This window comes from Porites lutea, chromosome 10 (genome assembly GCF_958299795.1).
Source record: "Porites lutea chromosome 10, jaPorLute2.1, whole genome shotgun sequence".
In the NCBI taxonomy this organism is placed as follows: Eukaryota; Metazoa; Cnidaria; class Anthozoa; order Scleractinia; family Poritidae; genus Porites; species Porites lutea.
In genome coordinates this window covers 30620483-30633603 of record NC_133210.1, presented here as the reverse complement: position 1 = coordinate 30633603, position 13121 = coordinate 30620483, and the positions used below count along the sequence as shown (strand labels likewise).

General features: G+C 41.1%; 2 protein-coding genes across 2 annotated transcripts in view; both read right to left on the bottom strand.

The window, feature by feature from the left end:
- Positions 1-1788: 1788 nt before the first annotated feature.
- Positions 1789-2743, bottom strand: LOC140951219 (carbohydrate sulfotransferase 11-like). Its single transcript, XM_073400447.1, has one exon. It carries the CDS (start codon positions 2701-2703, stop codon positions 1891-1893), a length of 813 nt encoding a protein of 270 aa, XP_073256548.1. The 5' UTR covers positions 2704-2743; the 3' UTR covers positions 1789-1890.
- Positions 2744-3890: 1147 nt separating this feature from the next.
- LOC140949937 (uncharacterized) overlaps positions 3891-13121 on the bottom strand; it is a 16433-nt gene continuing 7202 nt past the window's right edge. Inside the window, exons 4-10 of the mRNA XM_073399087.1 lie at positions 11348-12798; positions 10719-10854; positions 10072-10305; positions 9421-9679; positions 7661-8221; positions 6412-6960; positions 3891-5653 (exon numbers count right to left, since the gene is read on the bottom strand). Of these exons, the coding sequence (XP_073255188.1) occupies positions 5368-5653; positions 6412-6960; positions 7661-8221; positions 9421-9679; positions 10072-10305; positions 10719-10854; positions 11348-12798 (3476 nt within the window). The 3' untranslated portion in view covers positions 3891-5367. The remainder of the gene's footprint in view (positions 5654-6411; positions 6961-7660; positions 8222-9420; positions 9680-10071; positions 10306-10718; positions 10855-11347; positions 12799-13121) is intronic.

The window sequence follows — 13121 nt, the reverse complement described above, 5'->3', positions numbered from 1 at the left end:
AGCGTTCACTAGTCACTTCTAACCATAGTTCGCGACGCGTTTTAAGTCTGTTCTTTAACGTACGTCGTGTTATCAGTTTCAGTATGGGAATTCGTGGCTGCGTTTCTTTTGGTCAGCTTTTCTTGTCGTTGATGTTTATTCGCACTTCTTGTTGATTGACGCTGTACTGAGGCAGGTGATGTTATGCGTTCTCTTTCAGGTGCGTGTGTCCATATTTGAAAGTCAGAACGAAGTCCTCTCCATCGTTTTCAATGCCACAAACAGCGACAATACAAACTGGTTTTCCGCCAGTCGAGTGATTTCTTCCCCTTGGACAGACTTCGTTACCAATCCACCCGCTCTTTTCAGCCTCAATGTTCCTTCAGACCGGTCTTTTTACATTGCTACACCTTTAATCACGTGTGGCAATGATGGAGGGTGGCTTGTTGTAAGCAGTGGACCATGCGACTGGGAAAAACGATTTCCTGCACCGAGCATTTTGTACAGCAAACTTAAAACGTCTACAAACTGGAACGTTCCCGGTAAGCTTTAACGTCGAGCAATTTTAACACTAATACACTAAAATCCCGGTAACTCGAACCCTCGACAACTCGAATTCCCGATAACTCGAACTTTTTTCTATTCCCCTTAAAGATTCGAATTGTCAGGAGTCGACTGTATAAGAAGTCATCGGTGTAACGAAAGACATTCTTCGGTGGTGTAAAAATAAAATAAGATTCTCGAGATTCAATGTTTCATGTCTTTGCACTGAGGTCCCTAAATTTTATGTGAGTTTCAAATTCATCAGTTTACCTACCTTTTATAATTTGTAACGTTGATTACCGCATTTCCTTTTTCTCGCCTTAGAAAACGTCGGCTGTGCAGACGTCTTGAAAGTATACATTCGTTGACTTCAAGGTGAGGCTGACAAAATATCACATTCAGTGTACCGAGAGTACTCAAATCAGCAGGGATAAATTAGAGAGCTTAACACGCACGTCCACGTCACTGGAACTTGGATTCCGGATTCCAATCGTTAGCGGAATTCCGGATTTTAATTCATTTCTAGCACAAACAACTCTCAGAAAATCTTGTGCTTTAGTTTTAAAATGCAATGAAAATAATTATCTATACTTATCTTACTTATTTTTCGCAGGTGACGAGATGAGGACCTTGAATTCACCGCTTTTGAAATGACCCCTCCTGGTGTTGCAGCAAGATATCTATAACGAAGAAAATAAAAAATAAAAAATAGCGAAAAAAGTGTCCATGTACATGGTATTATAAAAATCACATCTTTACTTTATTGAGTGTCATGTTTATATTACTTTAGAATACTCCATTCAACTACTTTGCAAAACGCTCACTTTGATTTTAACACAAGAAAATATAGACGCATTAAAATCATGATGATTTTGAGCTATGCGTGAAATGAACAATTGTCCTGAGAGTATATTCTTATCCTTCCACAAAAAAGAAACTATATAATAAACCACTTTAAAGGTGTGTGTTGAATTTATCCCTTTTTAAAAGTATTCCCAAGCGCTACCACTCTCCCGCGCCTAATCTAAATTTTCAGTATCAAAGCATGTTAGTCATGTCAGGTCTAATGTTAAGAAGCTAAGACTATTGTAGCACATTCTGTGAGCAAACCCAATCAAAAAGAATTTCCTTTACGGATTATATGGAAATAAACGGCAAGACGAGGCTCCCCTTTTTATGCACCCACCGGGCGCAGGCTACTACTGGCTGACAAATCTCTGCGAGTATTAGAGTAATCGAAAACCATATATCAGTTTACTTGGACGCGCTTTGCTTATGTTGACCCCTTTACAAGGCTACAGAAATTTGTGGTTGGTGTCTGATTTGAATGTGTCGGGCACGTGACGAGAGGATCAAATTGGAGTTGATCTATTTATGAGCTGTAAAGCTGGGAAGCTTATTCAGTTGCCCAGGGAAACGATACCCAAACATTTCATAGTCACTTTCATAAATCTTTGCTAATTCCGAAATTATGAGCTTGGGGATCTGCGAAAAGTAAACCAACAGCTCTGTTGAGGTTCGCGACGGGCGAAATGGCGGGAAAGAAACGCGGTCGTCAATTCCCGCCGTTTTTAATAGATATGGAGCGTCTTCTGCCAGGTCTTCGTAATGGCCGATAAAGTCGTATTGAATAGCACATGGATGACACAGCTTATCAAATGGTCTCCAATGTTCATCTAGGTGCCGTGTTTTCACGACATAATTCGTGAATTCAGAGAATGTCACGCCTCTTCCAGTTGCAAGCGCCTCCTCTGTGGCGTTAGGTCTAAAATGTTTGATAATCTTTCTACCGATCGCCTGGTGAAAAACCACGTTTTCTCGCAAAAATTTGTCTTTGTAAGCTGACAGAAACCTTTCAAGCGGCTCGCGAACGAAGAGAAATGTGAAATATGTTTTAAGCATCTGTTCTACTTCTTCAAGAGGATATGCATTGAGGCGATCAAATTTGATCTCACTAGCATGGTGAAAAGTCCTATTTCCCTCATTCAAAGCAGACAAGACCGTTTTCCATTGGGTGCTTGCAACTTTTGGAGCGAAGCAATAAATGGTTCTTGTTTTATGAAATACAAGGTGATAGCGGAGATCTTGTCCATATAAGGAGTCACTTCTCTTATGTCTTTTACAGTAATCTTTAACCAGTTCTTTCCTCGTTTGCAGTCGCATTTCCATTGTATCGTTCATGGACGATATATCTTTCCTCCAACCGGGCTTCAATTTTTCAGGCAGTTCTGAAGAAAAAACGTGAACGTCAAATATGTAAAAAATCGCTTAGAAATCACTGTAAAGCACAGTTAGACTCCTCTGGAAAGAGCAGTTACTGGTAGTTTGAAACTATCGCTCTTTACACGATAGACCTGCGCAATCTTAGAACGGGGCGACAAAGGCTATATTGATTTATGTCTACGCTTAGCAGATGAGAACGAACCAATGCGAACACACCCTCTTTTTAAGTACTCAGCGTCGAAATTCGGACCCGGTACAACACGGTCAGAACTGGACGTTTTCACTTAAGTAAGGTCTCCAATACTTTCTTCAAGACCCGCGATTTAGCCTAATAAAATGAAAGGTCGGAATTGGCGATCTTAGAGGAATAAAGGCAGTTGATTTGCGATGTAATCATGAGCGGGATTTTATAGGGAAGACGAGATTAAAGAGCCTAGTGCGCATGTGCACGTGTTTCCTGTAGGTTCCGAGGCGTCGTCGCTATCTTTTGCGTCTGACGGATTGTAACGTTTGGGGCAAATGCGTACAATGAACACAGTCCCCAGTTTCTATAAACAGAAATATGCAGCTATAAAAAACGACTGAAAAACGAAATCGTCTCAGTTCAGTCCGGATTCATTCAGAGACTTTTTACATTTTAAGTCATGCAAGTCAGACCAATGAGAAAGTTTTCTGAACAGCGGTTTCTGAAGAAACCGGATCAGGCGTAAGTATGCGGACGAACACAGTTCTCCCATGGGACCTTTAACCTCCCAAAGGCACAAAATGTGCTTTCATAAAGTGCGCAGTAAGTCTGCTACCTTGAAGTAATTCGAGAATTGAAGTTTTGAGCGCAAGCTGATTCTTCATGATCCAGGGAATCGCTCTCATGAAGAGATAGCTCTTTAAAAGTCAGTTTTTGGCTCAGTTGAAATAAGAAACAACTTATTGTTTTGGTTTATTCTCCCGACAAGGCGTTGAAAATCGGTCAGAAGTTGCGAATGTGACCATAAACTCGGGCCTCGCTCTTATTCCACAAAGATTCTGACAACACAAAAAAATTACCTTGCTTACCTCTTTTGTAGCTTTGGAGAAAATACATACTCACACCGATCAAAATAAAAAAAAGCAAAACTATTGAATGAAAAACATTCATGATGCAGGTACACGTTTAAGGTAGATCTTTATTATATTATTAGTCTTTGATCTTCGATTTCTTTGATGTCTTTGGCAGCATTGTTAGCTAAGAAATTTTGTCACCATGACGACAATATAATTAACGTAATAAACAGGAGTGCAACCAGAATTTTTCCTTAACTTCTTTCGAGGATTTTAATTTTCCAGGCAGTTATTTAATACAAATGAACGGGACCAGACCGCCGATAAGAAAGTTAGAATTTACATTGTTACTTAATATATTAAAAGCAAACAAAAATACAACCGCAGTCAAGCGCCTTGTTTTCTATTTGCATAAGAAAGAAGCCTGTTCCAGGCTCTCAAATAGTGGGGAAGACGCAAAAGTGAAAGGTACTTGTGTTCGCCATTTCTCAATCCTAGCGGACCCGACTTTCTCGGCTAACAAGAAAGTGACCAGGGGCCCGTTTCTCCGAAGTCCCGATAACTTTTCGGGCCCGGAATCAAATATTCAAATCGAAATAAAAAGAATAAGAGCCGAGCGTGGGGCCTGAGTAGCAAAATAGTCCATTTTGTTTCACTGACTGATAGTTTTATCATGTTAGATTCAAGACTATTGAAACTTCTATCTTGCATGCAAACAACAACAGCTTTACGGGCCGGTTAATTATCGGGACTTTCGAGAAACGGGCCCCAGGGCCCATTTGTTTGAAGTCCGATTAGCGTTAACACGGGGATAATTTTCCTTGTTCTTTTTAGATTATCCAATCACCAAAATACAGACCAAAGGAATTAAACTGAATTTGCTTTTAAGCTTTTATATCTGAATTAAAATTTCGCACTAACCCTGGGTTATCTTAACCCCGCTTTGAACGACCCAGCTCTGAGGGGTAACAAGATGAAAACGAAACGATTTTATAATGGACCATTTTACAACTGTTGTGGCCTGGTGAGTTTAGTGTCCCAGCTTTTGAGTGAACGTGAGGCTGAGGTTGACCTTGTTTTGCCGGCTACAAATCTCTTTCGTTCTCATATGGAAATATAATTATGCTTAACAAAAACCAGTCAGCATAAGAACGATATGATTTACATAATAAAGCAGAAAGGGTTGAACGAAAACAAAGACAACTCAAGCCTCGTTTCCACCTGTAACTGTAAAATGGTCTATTATCGCATGTGAAGTCTTAGTTATTAAGCCAAGTTATTAAAAAAAACACTGTTAGGTTGTCACTGATTTGCTGGCAGCAAATTTTATTCATAACTTGGTTGTGCGATATTTTAAGCAAGGCACCCTATATAAATAACAACGCTGGCATGAACAAAGGGAAAGCTGAGAATATATAATTGGATAACTTTTAAAAACATAAGCTGAAATCAAGCTTCAGAAATGTATAAGGCCTTATTGGTCCATAGGATGCGTACTGAACCAATAAGAAAATTCAATTTTTTTTCAGAAATAGGCTAGGCTTATTCTATTCTTGCATTTTTCATTGCTGTATGAGTAGCTATCTAATTAAAAACACGAAAACTTTTAAAGCTTATTTTCCTCTTAAAACCGCTGGCCAACATGACTCCTCCGCGCCCATTGACTTCAGAATGACTCGTGAAGCCAGCAACTTCCACGTCATTAACAAGAACTTTGACGTCACTTCCACTTACTTTAACGCGGACATCGTACCATCTTCCGCTCTTAAGAATTACATATGAGCATGATAAGGATTTAATCGTATAATATTTTTTTACGTTGTTGACTTGAACGTGTCCAGCCTCCAGGCAACTGCTTCGATGGTAAGGCCTGGAAAAGAAACAAAAGTTGTAATTGGCCACTACTGAGAGAATGGGAGCATCGTTTTAGTACAAAACGTTGTGGGGTTATTTGGATGAAAAATAAAGGCCAATAACCGTTTGTTACTTTTTATATTGTTAGAGAGCAAAAGTCCAGGACACCTCCTCCGCGGAAGGATTTCAAATTCAACTCTCTTTTCAACACCAAGAAAAAACTTCAATGTCCGTAGCAGTAGGTTTAACTCCACCTTTAGTTATCCCCTCCCTAGCGTTTGCATAGAGGTTACTGATAGGTGAATGATACAGTTAATGATGACAGTATATAATACAACAATCCTCCGAGAGGCTGGCCCATTCAGTTCAAAAGCGGGTTAGAGCTATCCACTAGAAAAATCACTATCTAGTGGATAGGTATAAAGGAAACCAATTGTGCTATCCAGTGGATATCGATTGAGCCGGTAAAAAAAGCCTTATCAGCTCCTTTAGCACAGCTTAAGGAACAAAATCAGTGAATTAAGGCTGGAATATTCCAACCGGCTTCAGGGGCGGATCTAGGGGGAGGGTGCAGGGGGTGCGCACCCTCCCCCCCCACCCGAGATTACCTGCGGTTTTCTAATACAACTGGTATTCTGAGAAAAAAAAAACTATGTGGTTTATTGGTGTTGAAGTAGAGCGAAAGACGAGTGCACCCCCTCCTAAAAAATATCCTGGATCCGCCCCTTCGCTTTGGGCCCCCTTTTTGCACTTGTTTGATTCCAGCTGACCTACCTGAAAGACACGAAATCGAAGCTGTCAGCGTTTTTAACATTGAATATGATTCCATAGTTTCCTCCCATCAGACTTCCCTTGGCTTGGATTTTAACACTTACGACGTAGCTGTCAGCAACAATAACCTTAGGAAACAGGGCACGACAAATAACCGAGTGTTCAGGGTCTTCCACCCCACTGTACGCCGTCAATGTGAAAACATCTCCACCAAGCACCTCAGAAACTCTCGTGCTTTGACAATGCTTAGAGACGAACGGAAGTTGTGAAAGTCTCCAGGTAAACAAATTCTTGAAACGGATGGCCATCCGACGGCCGCCAGTAACAAGAACACCGCTGCCCTCATTGATCGCAGAGTAATGCGACTTAAATGTCGTTGTGGGTATGTCATTCATGATGACAGTGACCATGTTGCCGCGAATCTCCAAACGAACGTTGAACCATTTTCCTCCTTTTACAGCGCATGAGCAGGGTCCTGTTTTAGAACCCTCTCGCATCTGATACCCCGCTAAGAGGTACCCTGTCTGGTAACAGTGGTCTTTCCAGAAAGGCCTAAAAAGTAAAATATCTCATTAGTGTGAAAAAATAGAAGTATAATAAAATAAAATCGCTGATTTTTTAACTAAGCGTCTTATGCGTCATTAACTTATCAAACGGCTTTGTAATGTGGGCGATATGGCAGCGTTGGACGATACCCCCTCTGTGTAACCAATTAAAGCTTCTGGGCAATACTTTCCCGTGGTAATGTTTATTAAGCTGTACATGGTGGTTCAAACTTTTGAGTCCATGGATGAAATCCTAAAGTGTGACCATTCAAATGAGAACTACTGAGTAGTACTTTCCTGTGGTACTGTTTATTATGCTGTACAAGGTGATTCTTTTGATCCTAACGTGAAGGTGTTGTAACTGAGAAAGCATGAAACGAGCCAAGGCATGCAAATGAGTTCAACATGGGTGGCACGTCCTAAGTGAGGTTTGAGGAGTCAGTGGATGAAATCCTAAAGTGTGACTCTAAATTTTGAGTCTGTGAAAGAAATCCTATAGCGTGACCATTCAAATGAAAGCTACTGAGCAGTACTTTCCTGTGATGCTGCTTATTATGATGAACAAGGAGGTCCTTTTGATCCTAACGTGTAGGTGTTATAACTGAGGAAGAATGAAGCGAGCCAACGCATGAAAATGAGTTCAACGTGGGAAACGTTTTTTACGATTGCTTTCTGGAGCTTAAGTGGCTAAGTATAACATTTATTACCTGAAATAAATGAAGTCTGCGTTATTAATGTCACGTGCGTTGAATATGATTCCCACGTAAGCAAGTCTATCTCCACTCCAGTCCACCTCGCTGAATAAATCCACCGAAATCTGGTAACTAGTCTCATTCTCCTTAAGACTGTCTTGACCAATAGCGTCTTTAGCTAGAACGCGGCAAAAGCCTTGAAACCAATGATCACTCTGGCTAATAACTGAGTAATACTCCTTATGATCTTGCAACGAAGCGCAACTCTTGTCAGTAAATGGCAGTAGTGGCAAATCAGTGATGCTGAAGTCCTTGAATCGTATCACGTTGCCATGGTTATTGGCTACTGCCACACCACCAGCAGCCTTTAAAGGAAGATGAGCTTTAAAAGAAGTTATATACGTATCGTCGAGAAAGACAGTGACTTCTGAGTCTCGTATTTCAAGAGCGGTACGCGTCCATCGTTCTTTGGCGGGAGGACCAAAAGGACATGAACCTGATTGGGATCCAAACCAGTTTACCTGACCATTTCGTGCTGTGCCCGTTTGAAAGCACGAGTTGTCCCTTGAACCAAACCTGATTAGATTTTAAAAACAATGATATAGATCAGTTATTTCATAAGCAAAGGGAACAAGCGATCGCGTACGCCTGAAAATTATGCACCAGTTCATTAAAGGTGAAATAAATTTACAGGCGCTAACTGTCCTGCGTCATTAGTCTATATTCGCCACTTGAACATCTCCCATAATGCACCTTATTTGGCCCCCCAAGATTTTGGATAAGCATTCTTTTCAATTTCTGTTGGGACGGCTGCAATACCCAGGAGAAATGAAAAACAAAGGTTATGCAAAAGTTTTGGGGGCAAATAAGGTACATTATGGGAGATGTGCAAGTGGCGAATTGATGATATTTCTACTTCTTTTCACTTCTTTACTTGCTTGAAGAACACTGAAATTTCTAATTTATTACTTGCGTACAAAAAAGCCTATACTCAAATTAATGAAAGCTCTTCCATGCCTTTCCTTGATCTTCTCTAGGCATATTTTTTATTGCTCTACTCCTCCACTATCTGCTACGCGCTACTGAAATCTTCTGGGCAGCCTGTTTATTTCGAAGTTTCCCAAGGAGGTACCGTTGTGATCTTTTCCATGTTCAATATGTTTTAATCTATGAGCCATTGGAGAAGTTTTCCAACGAATTTTGTAACAGTAAAATAAAGTTGACTATAGAGCGTTTTCATACACGTGGCCAACATCTATGTAAATGTATTTGAACAAAAGACAGCATTCAAATAAGAAAGAGTTCAACTCCCACAGGATTTGTTTCCAAAATCTAACATGGCCACCGTTTTATTGTTTTTGGACACCAAAATGGCCGCCGTAACGTCATGTGAAAAAGCTCCAATCTGCCCAATCAAAATGTGCAGAGGTTCAAAGGAGCCAATCACATTTCGTTCAACTAAGAACATCATATCCTGCTCCTGCAATTTCATGCTTAGAGGTGGAGTCTCTTCTGATCGGCTAAAAAACGGCGCAAGATTATTCGGCCAATGAAAGAGCTTCGAATAACAAAAATAACAAATCGGTAGCTGCTGAACTGTTAGTCTCCCTAGTCTCGCAGCCGTTTTTATTTCGTCACGTAACGCTCCTTAGTTAATTTGTTGGGAAGGAGAGTTGCGTGACGAGACAAAAACGGCTGCGAGGGAGACAACTGAACGGGACACAAAACAAATGAAGAATAAGAACCTCAACGTTATTCTATCATAAGTCTTTTACCTGAATGAGACAAAATCGAAATTGTTCTCATCCTTAGCGTTGAACAAAACACCAAGATAAACATCATTAGAGAAACCTTTAACTTCAGGCACGTATAGGTCAGCGGAGATCTTGTAAGCGTCAACTTGGTCAAGCGCTGATACGTCCGCAGAATCCACCAGGGTGCGGCAAAACCCGTCGTCAGGCCAGCGGCCATAACTCGCGTTTACCGTGTAGATTTTATCATCTTTCTCAACATTCACACAAGATGGCATTTCCCCTGTTTAAAAGTATAGACAATTTACACACTTTAAGACACCGTATAAACTTAACCGGTTGATCGAAAAAGTAGCTGTATTTAATTAGCTCCTCTATTTTTCAATTTATTACGGTCTACACAACAGTCCAGTCCACATTCATCCGTTCATCAGTCCATCCGTCCTTCAGTCCACATTTTATTTTAATTAAGAAATTTTGGATACATTCTGGTTTTAAGCTTATCTAAAGGCACACACACACGTTTCCTTAGATTGAGACCTAAACGTTCGAAGATCTTATTCACGCCTCCATTCGTTCAGAATATTCATTCATTCATTCATTCGTTCGTTCATTCATTTCTTTGTTCATTCTCCTATTCACACTCAATCATTGGTTTACTTTTAAAGCATTTACCTCCGTTAGTTGTATCATTCTTTTCAGAGCAATCCGCTGTTTCAGTTCTAGCCTTGATAGCTTTTGGAGTTTCGCTGTAAATTAAGTCTGACCAGCCACTGGGACCGTAATCATTTCCAGCAGAAACACTGATTATGTACTGTGACTCAGGGCTTAGAGACCTAATGACGAAGCTGGGATTGGTTCCAGGCATTCGAATCACTCGAATCAACCGTTCAGTCGTAACTCCCACGTCTGAAGGGAAGGCATATGAAGAGTATTTACATGATAAAGAATTTCAAATGGCATAGAGGTGAGATATTCAACAGTGTGTTAAAATGTGAAGTTACATCCGCTAGTCCTTTGTTAGACTGCGAGCAGTCTCTCTTTTTCTTCAGATTTAGTAAGGGGAGTGCACGCGCGCAAGAGCGTTTAGCGGCGAAGCCGGGAGACGCAAGAAACGAGTCGGTCACGCGCGTGGTCATTTGCGTGTCTCGGGCGTTTTGCTCGACGGACCAAGAAAAAAGAGAGACTACTCGTAGTCTAGTCCTTTGTTGATCATAGATAACGCATAAATAGTAGGGCAAATGGCAATTTTGAGAGATATGACGCAAAGAGCACGAAGGGTGGAAAAGAACAAACGAAAAGTTATTTTTATGAATAAATACCTTCCGCTACTTCGGCAACTCTGACTTCGTAATACAATCCATGACCCTTTCTGATTGGTGAATCCCAGGTTACCTCAATCTCTGTTTCAGAGAGAGCCTTGGCCTTTACATTCCGGGGCGTATCCGGGAAGGCTGCCTGCATAACGAAATCAACAATGTAACACGAGACGGTTTTTTTATACTATCTGAGCAAGCACTGTTTCAAATTAATGGAATTTATATACTCGACAGCCTTTAATTTAAATCGGAAACGTTCCTTGACTATCTGACGCTACAACCAGTTGCAAAAATGGTGAGACATTCCGACGAAAAAACCACCATTCTTACTTTAAATCGCTGCTAGTCACAGGTCTATAAGATATAATACTGACCTCCCTTTCTCCCTCCCATTCAAAGTTGCTCCTCCACGTTTTGAGCATGATCTTGTTTTGCTAGCAACTTTGATAAGGGGTGGAGGGGGATCACAAGCACAAGATCATGATCAGGCCATTTCAGCCAAAGTAAAGTACAGTGTCTCAAGTACTTTTGCAACTACTTGTAGCGTAAATTAATAAATTCAACAGTCAAAACTCGTAACAAAGGTTAAGAGCTCTAAAGCAACGGTTTTTTTCAGAATCTAAGACGCTCACCTCTACAGCTGGAGATGTTGGGGCTGATGAAGTGTTTCCTGCCTCTTCAGGTGAGGTAGTTGTACCTTCCTTTTTAGGTGAGATGGCTGTTCCTTCCTCTTCAGGTGATGTGGTTGCGCTGACTTCTTCCGGCGATGTGGTCGATCGTTCCTCCAGTTTAGGTGATGTGGTTGATCGTTCTCCTCCAGGTGATGGGGTTGTTCCTTCCTCCAGTTCAGGTGATGTGGTTGCTTCTTCTTCTCCAGGTGACGTGGTTCCTTCCTCCTCAGGCGATGTAGTTGCACTGACCTCTTCAGGTGATGTGGTTGATTGTTCTTCTCCAGGTGATAGGGTTGTTCCTTCCTCTTCAGTTGACGCAGTTGTTCCTTCTTCAAATGATGATGTTGTTACACTGACGTCTCTAAGTGATGTGGTTGCTTCATCAGATGATGATGTGGTTGTTCCTTCCTCTTCAGTTGACGAAGTTGTTCCTTCTTCAAATGATGATGTTGTTACACTGACGTCTCTAAGTGATGTGGTTGCTTCATCAGATGATGATGTGGTTGTTCCTTCCTCTTCAGTTGACGAGGTTGTTCCTTCTTCAAATGATGATGTTGTTACACTGACGTCTCTAAGTGATGTGGTTGCTTCATCAGATGATGATGTGGTTGTTCCTTCCTCTTCAGTTGACGAGGTTGTTCCTTCTTCAAATGATGATGTTGTTACACTGACGTCTCTAAGCGATGTAGTTGCTTCATCAGATGATGATGTGGTTGTTCCTTCCTCTTCAGGTGATGTCGTTGTTGCTTCTTCAGATGATGATGTTGTTGCACTGACTTCCTCAGATGACGTAGTTGCACTGTCTTTTTCAGATGGTGTGGTTGCATTGACTTCTTCAGATGATGTTGTTGTTCCTTCCTCTTTAGGTGATGTGGTTGCTTCTTCTTCAGGTGATGTGATTGTTCCTTCCTCTTCAGATGATGTGGTCGCACTGACTTCTTTAGATGATGTTGTTGTTCCTTCCTCTTGAGATGATGTGGTTATTTCTTCCTCTTCAGGTTGTGTGGTTACCCCTTCTTCAGGTGACGTGGTTGCACTGACTTCTTCAAGTGATGTGGTTGTTCCTTCATCTCCGGATGCCGTGGCTGCTCTTTCAGAAGAGGCGGTTGTTCCGTCCTCTTTAAGTGACGTGGTTGTACTATCTTCTTCTCCTTTGTCCTCGCCAGGTTGTGCGGTTGTTCCGTCCTTTTCAGGTGACTTGGTAGTTCGTAATTCCTTGGTTGGCAACGTTGTTTGATCCTGGATAACTGATGTTGTTGGTTGCTGACTATTTGATGGTGATGCGAATTCTGGTTTTGTTGAGATGGTTGTTCCTTCATTGTATGAAGAAGATGTCGGTGTTTCCTGAGTAGTGGTGGTAAAAGGTTTCGCTGTAGTCATAAGGTCTGACTTTCGCGGTAGGAATTTACCAGCTAAAAAACAAATCAAGCACAAAAAGAATCACAACAGAGCACAAAATTTCAGTTTGTTTGACATTATCTTTTCTGCCTTAGAGATCACGAGGTTTAGATAAACAAACGGCACGGTTCCCTGACAACCAAGGGTGTGGTTTAGTCAAATGGTAAGTATAAAAAATGTCAGCATTTGCCTTTAAAATTCGTGTACAAAAGAGAACCTCCAAATGCAAAGGGAAGGCTACAAAGGGCAGGGACTCAAACAACAGTTTTCAAATTAAGGTGTAAATACGTGCCTTGGCTTTTGAAAGTGTTCTAGTACCGTAGTCTCTAAGTGCGAA